We start from the raw sequence: 8,556 nt of genomic DNA, 5'->3' as shown, positions 1-8,556 counted from the left end.
TTCAATAATAAGGTATCCCACTCATCGAAAACATAAATCACCTTGCTGGGATATATTCCCTCAAAGAATGTCACTTTATAACTTGCCCATTGACTAGAAGAAGGGGGCTCGAGTCTTGTTAAGATGTCCATTCCATCACATGCACGGCCCTTTATAATTTTACTACCAAATTCTACACGTTATTATCAAGTTTACCATCAAATCACTTCATACCAGGGTTTTGCATAACCCCCTACTAGCAACACTCTATGGCCCTACAAAGTAAGGCACCTATCGAAGGGGCCCATGCTAAGCTCTTTCTCAGCATAAACTCTCCAAGAAGGCTCCAACCAGCTTCCATATATACTTCTAAAACTTTGACCAAATACCCTAGAACACTTTAAATATCACCACTAACTGCTTTCAATCCTCCGTATGAAACACATCCAACCTCCCGCACCTCATTGTATGTATAATTGAAAAAAGAATGCCATCATCTCAAAACAAGTGGGAAAAAAACCCGATGGGACAAGTCAACCCGTAATTTGAATGAAACACGAATTATAATTTTAATTTTGTAAGAAATCATACATTTGTAATGATATATAGATGGTTAAGACCTCAAAATCATAAAAGTGTTGTTTTAAATGCAAAGGGCAAGCCTGTTGACAAGCATCGGCTGTTTTAGATCAATATTAGATATCCTAATCTGTTTTACTCCCTCAGTGTGGCCAAGTTGACGATAAATATTCTGTCAAATCAACAATCAACAAATATAAATGCAAACGATTGTATATTAAAATTATTAGTACGAGGGCCCACAACAGTTTCATGCGGTCATGGATGAGATCAAAACTCAGGCTAAATAAAACAGTGGATCGAGATCTTAAAAAACAGTAATTAAGATGGATAGTTCATAGATAACTTCAAGGTCAAATACAAAGTCACTATCAACGGCTTACAGAAGAAACACATATTCAATATTAAACAATTATTAAACAGTACAATCTAAGCAAATTAAAATAAGGAAGGGGTTTGGGGATAGAGATTTGTCCATGATTGTTCATGCCAGCAAGCTTTTCTCAAGTAAAAAAAAAACTTATATAAGGTTAGCTAGAATCAATCAACAAAATAGCATGCGGATGTTGTCGAGACTGAAATGAAGAGAAAAAGGGAAATGGAGGGAAAATCGGAGATAAGGTCCGCCATTGAAGAACTGTCCATGTTAGTCAAAGCTCAGCCTGCAATTGTAGGCGATATTAATCTCGATGCCGCTCCTATCCCAACCAAGCCTTTTCTTCATGTCTGTACTTTGATTCTTCAAGTTCTTGGTCAGTTTTTCTCCACTTGTTATCTCTCTTCAAACGTGTGGTTTTCAATATGTCTACTGAACCTCCTTTTCTTTTCTTTTTTTTTTCAGACAAGATAGGCCCAACTATGGCTGTCCTTAGACAAGACATTCACCAAAATATCCAGGTTAAAAATAAACCACAACATAATGGAATTTATTCTTAAAGAACACCACCCTTGTGACATTGCAACAAACCTTGCACTTCTTTGTCTTCATTTCCGTTGTTTTACCTGTTTTTACAAGGGCAGTTATGTGCATGTAGGGACATGTTTTTTTGGTCATTTTATTGATTTCTGAACATTGACGGAACTCTTTCTCTCCGTTTTTAGAGATTGGAGAATCTTTGCGAATCTGATCCCACAAAGTATTTAAATTTGATTGAGATATTGAAAAAGGAAGAGAGTGAAGGCAATGCAAGAAAGGGTAGCAGTTGCAGTAAAGCCCTTCTCTGGCTTACCAGGTAAACTCTCCTCCATGCCGAGTGTTATATAGTATCAAAATTTTGTAAGTTTTATATATTTAGACCAACATTTGTGTCACTACGTAATGCCGAATATATATGAGACACAGTGTTTTTTAAAAAGAAAATAAATTAAGAATCGGAGTAACATTGATCCCAGTTTAGTCTCAGCTAGTAAAATGGTTAACAGATCTGAATAACTTTTTCCTAATAATCAAACTTTGAGATTGTCTGCCATGGCTGACATATCGAAGTTTAATGAAAATTTGGTGTATTCTTCTATCTTCGAACTTCTCTTTTATGGGTCTTCACGAAGTTTATGATTTGTCTTTTAGTACAAGAAACAGAGACAAGCTGTTACTGTTTCTTTATTCTTTTGCAAATTTTCATTGTCCTAGTTGAAGTTTGAAACAAGGTTCTGTCTGCCATGTCTGCTGTCCCATCCATGCTTTAGCAAATGTTAGAAAAGAAACAGATTGTTCATGCCATTAACAAATTCGTTAACATGCCTCATTAGCACTTGCAAAAGTTCTGGATGGAACCAGCTTTTTGCTCTGGGTGAAAGGCATTTAACCCAAAGAAAATAAACTTGTGTCGGTTTCAGGTCAATGGATTTTATGGTAGCTTTGTTTCAAAAACTGGTGAAGGATCCTGGGCAGAACATGGAACAAGCAGTTGAAGAATCCTATAATATTACTTTGAAGCCTAGGCATGGATGGATTTCGTCGGCTGCTTTTAAGGTATTTAGGCACCTGCGCCAATTACAACAAATCTTATTTTAACCTAAAAGACCTTGATTAACCGAGTGCTTAGCCGATTGGTTCATGTACTCATAGACCAGATTTAGGCTGAAATTCTAGCATAGGCATATAGTATTTCAAGAACAGCCTAGAAATGTTTCATTTCCACATTATATGTAAGTCATGGATTGGCATGTTACTTTAAGCACTGTTCTAAGCATTGTCATTAACTTAACATGATGAACTAAGAGATTTGAAGCATGCAGGTGGCACTAAAACTGGTACCAGATAACAAAACATTCATTAGTCTCCTCATGGCAAAAGATCAAAATTGCGACAACCTTAAAGAGGAAATGCAGACATTGATTACGTTACTTGTGCCTTTTCTAGAACAGATCCATTCCGTCATGGTGAGAATGTTTGTAAACTTATCATCATCGGGCTTCGAGTTTATCGGCTAATGCTTTTGTTTCTTAATTTATGCAGAGGCTTTACCGGTTGGATAGGTTGAAATCTAGCTGAGGAGAAGAAAAATGGCAAGTGAGGCATATGGAATTTGGTTTTATTTTGCTGGGGAAAATATTATTAATCTGTAAATAGCCTTGTAAATTGTAAGCAAAAATTCTGCTTTTAACAGCTACTTTAGTTTTCTAACGTGTTTAGACATGTAATATAATATACAGAGGATCATATGATATAAATATATATAATATTGTTGTTTAATTTGAATTGAATGGTAGTTTGAACCATGTAGAAAGTAGAAACTAACTGGGGAAACCTATACCAAAACTGTTAAAAGAAAGACAAAATGGATACTATCTATGTTAATTCAATCCAAGGTTAAGTAACCGGAAATATGGATTTGTGTTTAAAAATAACATACAATAAATAAATAAATAAACCCACATCAGCTTAGAGTGACTAAATTTGTTGAATTTTTTATATTTAAGATCAAATTGATAGAATGTGTAAACATTAGAAGGCTAATTTTGTTACTAGACCAATAAAAAAACTCACATCAACTTAGAGTGACTAAAATATTCGATTTCAAAAAAAATTAGTGACTAAATTGAAAAAATTAATAGTTGGGTGACCAAAATAGAATGAAAGACATAGTTGGATGACCATTTTTATAGTTTGCCCGTAAAAAATTTTAACATGTGCCACGTCATTATTTAATAGAAAATTTTAACGGAGGGGTTAATTTGCACGTTTCATAATGTGTAATGGCTAATTTGCTCATTTTTTTCAATAAAGGGGCCAAAATGCAATCCACCCAAGAATAGGGGCTTCCTTGGTACTTTTTACCAAAAAAATTAGATTAAATTGTAATTAAAATGAAATTTAAACACATAAATACATCATATTAAGAATATTAAATGAATACAATTGTTTATAAACAACATTATCAATATCAACTACATTATTGGTTTATACAATTGATGGAGGTAATAAAGTGTTCATAATAAAATTAAAATGTATAAATTGTAACACCCCACACTCGACTCGGTCGTCATATCCAAATGTGTGATATCACATTACATCGCCGAAGCAACTCAAGTTCCTATAACACAATAAATTCAATTCAATCGTCAAAATAATTCTTATACATGCATTTATACATTCATTGCTTTTATTTCATCAATTTACGGGGTTATAAAGGTTATGTAACAACCCAATTTTAGCTAAATCGGAACAGTAGTTTCGGAACCACAAATCCGAGGTCGTAAAATTATGCTAATATTATTTTTGGTATTTATAGTATGTTATTTGATATGTATGAAAATTTCGTGATTTAATTTTACCGATTGGTTAATTAATTTGATAAAAGGACTTAATCGCGTAAAATACAAAAGTTGCATACTATTTGTTTAAAGTGATCAATTGCTATGATTAATTAAATTAAAAGTCCTTATGATGATATTAGACCATTGGTAGTGTTAATGGACATGCATTATAAATTTCTATGTTTATTCATTAAGGGTAAATAAGTAAATGGCATATTAATATGTAATAAATAAAACAAAACATAAAAATTCATGCATGTTCATCTTTTTTAGACGAAAATAACAAAGAAGAGAAACCATTTTGGAGCTTTAGGGTTCGGCACTTTGAAGTATTGATTGAGGTATGTTTTGAGTTCGGTTTTTTATTATTTTTATGTTTTTGAGATCGTTGCTTTGTATTCTAGCTAGCCCATGCTTTAATTTTCAAATTTGATGATGATTTTGTGAAATGTCATTGATGAATATTCAAGCTTTTTTTTGTTTGATGATGAAAAATAAATATTTGATGTTAGATTATCATGTTTTACTAAGTGATTTTTGATAAAAAGACTTATTAAGGATTAAATTCTGAAATTTGTAAATTGAGGGGTTAAAATGTAAAATAAATTTAATTAATGGGCTGCTAGGGACCTAGGGAAGATTCGGCCAAGCATGAGTTTAATGAAATTATGTGTATTTTGTGTTGTTTTGAAATAGGGACTAAATTGAGAAAATGTGAAATTTTAGGGGCTAAACTACAAAATTCCCATTTATATGTTTTTGGATGAAATTAAATGGATTTGTGATTAAATAAATTAAATTTTAATTGATTTAGATCAAGAAAGAAAGAAATCGGAGTTAGATCGGGGAAAGTCGAAAGTTATCGAGTAGTCGATCCGACCCATTCGTTCCGTATCCGAGGTAAGTTCATATGCAAATAAATACGTTTAAATTGTTTTAATTATGTTTTATTATCATTGAATTGTATCAAATGTTGAAAAGATGAGTCAAAATTGACAGAGTTACAACGTCCGAAAGTCCCGTACGAACCTTAGGAATAGTATAAGATACAAATGTCATGACATTAGGACTTCCGAGGTGTGATTTCGTGTAAGACCATGTCTGGAACATTGGCATCGATATGAGATTGCGTGTAAGATTCTGTCCGGGACAGTGGCATAGATATGTGATAACCTATAAGACCATATTTGGGATATGGCATTGTATGTGATATATGTGTTTTCGAGTATCCTTAACAATTCTGAATGGTTCAACGGGCAAAGCTAATACGATACGGAATGGGTATAAGAGATAAACGATTCAGGTATGTGTGAAATTGATATGTACTTTGAAATAAAAAGGTAAGTGATGTTGTTAATGAGACAAAGTGAAATACATTAGAAAAGTGTTTCTATATGTGTTTGAGACTAGTTATATTCGGCTTAGTTGAAAGAGATTATGTATGTTTTTATGACTATTTATTTGCTTATGACTTGCTAAACTTTCAAAGCTTACTTTGTCCGTTTTTATTTCTGTTTTATAGATATATAAAGCTAGCTCGAGTTTGGGGATCGTCTAGGAACATCGTCACACTATCGATCGCTATTTCGGTGCTTTAAAAGTTTGTACTTTCGACATATGGCATGTATAGGCTAGTTTCGATATGGTTCGTTTTGATCTGTATATTTGTAGCCATGCGAAAATGGCTTGATAATGATGCTAATGTTTGTATATATTCGGTTATGGTAAAAGTTCATTTTGGGAAGTATGTTTCATGGTTATATGTTTTGGTTTTAGCAATGAGGTAAATGATGAATATATATTGATTGAGTATTGGTTATTTTGGTACGATTCTATATGGTGAATAATGACTATGTTTTAAGTTTGTTTCGTTGGTTATATATATATAGTTATAAGTGACATGTTGATGTTTGTATTAGGTTATGAAATATTATGTTTAGCTTAATTTTGAATGGTGGAATTGGTATGTATTTTGAGGCTAATTTGCTAGCCAAATAATTGAGAAATGAATTGGTTGTGAATATGAAATTTTGGCATGATGCTTAGCATATGAAAATGGTATGTTTAGTATTTAGTTGAAGGCATGAAATTGTACTAAAGGGTGTCTTAATGTATGCTCGGTATATGAGGTGAATTATGTTATTTAGGTATTCAAATGCCATGTAATTGATGGTCACATAGCTCGAACTTTGTATTTCTGAAGCACGTGTACTATGATTTTGATGATTGTTGGTTGGTTAGTAATTTTATTGAATAGAGGATATTGATATGATTGAATTTGAAGCATGGTTCGTATTTGTAATATAATTAATAATGCATGCTTTAATTAATTGGTTATGGGCTTTATATATATGATTTGACTTTTTATAAATAAGTGAATGGTTCCTATTTGAATTTGATAACTATTGTAAGAAGTCATTATAATTTCGTGCATGAATTGTAATAAATGATCGTGATGAACTATGTTTTGTTCGGTAATACCTCGTAACCCTAATTCGGCGATGGATATGGGTTTGGGGTGTTAAAGGTTAATTTCAAAGTTAGGACTCGAATCCAAAATCAAAAGTCAAATTTCAAATTTATGTCTCGAGACAAGGGTTTTCGTGTCTCGAGACAGGTCATAAATTATTATGGGATTTTTAGCTTCGAAGTTAACATGTCTCAAGACACTACATGTGTCTCGAGGCAAGGTCCTTTATGTCCCGAGACTAGGTCTCAAGACCAACCTCCCCTATTTTCTTATTTTTGCTTTGATGTTTGAATCTCTCAAGACAAGGGATTCTTGTCTCGAGACCTGGAGCAAGGCAAAATCTATTATCTTTGATATTCTTTTGTCTCGAGATAAAGACCACTTATCTCGAGCTTAGGAACAATTGTTTCGAGACCTCAAACACTTAAATGTAAAATTTAAATGAAATTTATTTTAGCGATCTCGAGACAAGTTCTTTCTGTCTCAAGACTCAATGACCAAATGGTCGAAATCCTGCACTTTTAAGTATTTTAAGCCTTAACCAAATAAACCTAAACATACCTAAAATGTACCACAAAACATATTCCTCCAATTAACCTATCAAACTTGTTCAAACATTTTCAGATCATAACCTCCAATACAACCTTAGTAAACCAACCAATTTGTTCATTCAAATTAATATTATTAAGCTTAATTAACTAGCAAGCACAAGATAAATTTCAACCATTATAATATTATAGGTCACTTACCAAAAGTGTCAAAATTAACTTAGGCAACAAGCCAACCAACTTAATATTGGATGCTTGACTGTGGAATTTCTTTAGCTTTATTCGAAACCCTGCGCACGAAAACACATAAATTCATACATTGAGTAAAGTATACTTAGTGGTGCTAACATAATTCGATTCAAATTTAATCCATAACTAAATTTATATAAATTTTCATTAGCACGTATATACCATAAAACCAAATACCCCTTTATTATTCAATCATGTTCATTTCATTTAGATGCTTGTTAACATTATAAGATTTTCTATGCACCCTCAAGGTATTTGCATCTGACCAAATTATATTTAAATCATATTTCATACTAACATTAATATCTCTTTCCAATTACATATATGTTTAACATGCTATTTTTACATTTTAATCCCTATTAACTCAATTGGATACAAAAACGGATACACGAATCAATCCACCATCACACCAAATACACTGAAGTGTTAATCAAGTATAAATGCACTGATCCCACCAACCACACCAGAATACGCTCGTACCCTCTAAGGTATTTGAGTTGTTCTTGACCCCCAGGGTATTAGAGAACTATCACAATATATACGCGCATAGTGCTAAATCTCCCACTTATCAATATGAACCCTATGACATGCCAGTTATATCTGTGACTCTATTCGACAACGATAATAGGACAATATATCATTATTAAGTATTGAATATTATCAAGTAATCATATACAACTGCAATCATTTCAATAAATTATCACAATTCAGGTATTCAAGTATATATATACCTTTCAAGCACAGACATAGTTTGGTTTGGTACATTACTCTTCATAAAATTCCTCCATTTTTGTCTCACATCTTAAGTTAAATTTGATCCATGTTGATTCAATGTTTTATGTTTATTAACAGCTTCAAATTTAAGTCCAGTTTCAGTTTATTTACAATTATTATGTTCAGGTTGTTTCGCTTAAATAGATAGACATACAATTAAACATGTTTGTGAATGATTAAGATTATGCTCCTCATCCA

At 32.4% G+C, this 8,556-nt stretch overlaps 1 protein-coding gene and 1 long non-coding RNA gene across 2 annotated transcripts; both read left to right on the top strand.

Moving 5' to 3' along the window:
- Positions 1–990: 990 nt before the first annotated feature.
- Positions 991–3,253, top strand: LOC107914992 (glycolipid transfer protein 3). Its single transcript, XM_016844075.2, has 6 exons — positions 991–1,310; positions 1,400–1,455; positions 1,660–1,790; positions 2,395–2,530; positions 2,797–2,940; positions 3,017–3,253. Exons 1-6 carry the CDS (start codon positions 1,139–1,141, stop codon positions 3,050–3,052), a joined length of 675 nt encoding a protein of 224 aa, XP_016699564.2. The 5' UTR covers positions 991–1,138; the 3' UTR covers positions 3,053–3,253.
- A 1,905-nt stretch (positions 3,254–5,158) lies between these two features.
- Positions 5,159–6,216, top strand: LOC107916124 (uncharacterized). The gene is made up of 2 exons (XR_001689389.2): positions 5,159–5,217; positions 5,840–6,216. It is a non-coding gene; the product is annotated as an uncharacterized lncRNA (long non-coding RNA).
- The last annotated feature ends 2,340 nt before the right edge of the window (positions 6,217–8,556 follow it).

The sequence above is a fragment of the Gossypium hirsutum genome, chromosome D05 (genome assembly GCF_007990345.1).
Source record: "Gossypium hirsutum isolate 1008001.06 chromosome D05, Gossypium_hirsutum_v2.1, whole genome shotgun sequence".
Classification (NCBI taxonomy): domain Eukaryota; kingdom Viridiplantae; phylum Streptophyta; class Magnoliopsida; order Malvales; family Malvaceae; genus Gossypium; species Gossypium hirsutum.
This window is presented reverse-complemented; position numbering and strand designations above follow the sequence as displayed.

Bases quoted from the DNA above. Each gene is read 5' to 3' on its own strand.
- LOC107914992 (XM_016844075.2), top strand. From the start codon at position 1,139: ATGAAGAGAAAAAGGGAAATGGAGGGAAAATCGGAGATAAGGTCCGCC. The intron at 1,456-1,659 runs GTTAAAAATAAA...CTCCGTTTTTAG, and splicing joins ACATTCACCAAAATATCCAG to AGATTGGAGAATCTTTGCGA. The intron at 1,791-2,394 runs GTAAACTCTCCT...TGTCGGTTTCAG, and splicing joins GCCCTTCTCTGGCTTACCAG to GTCAATGGATTTTATGGTAG.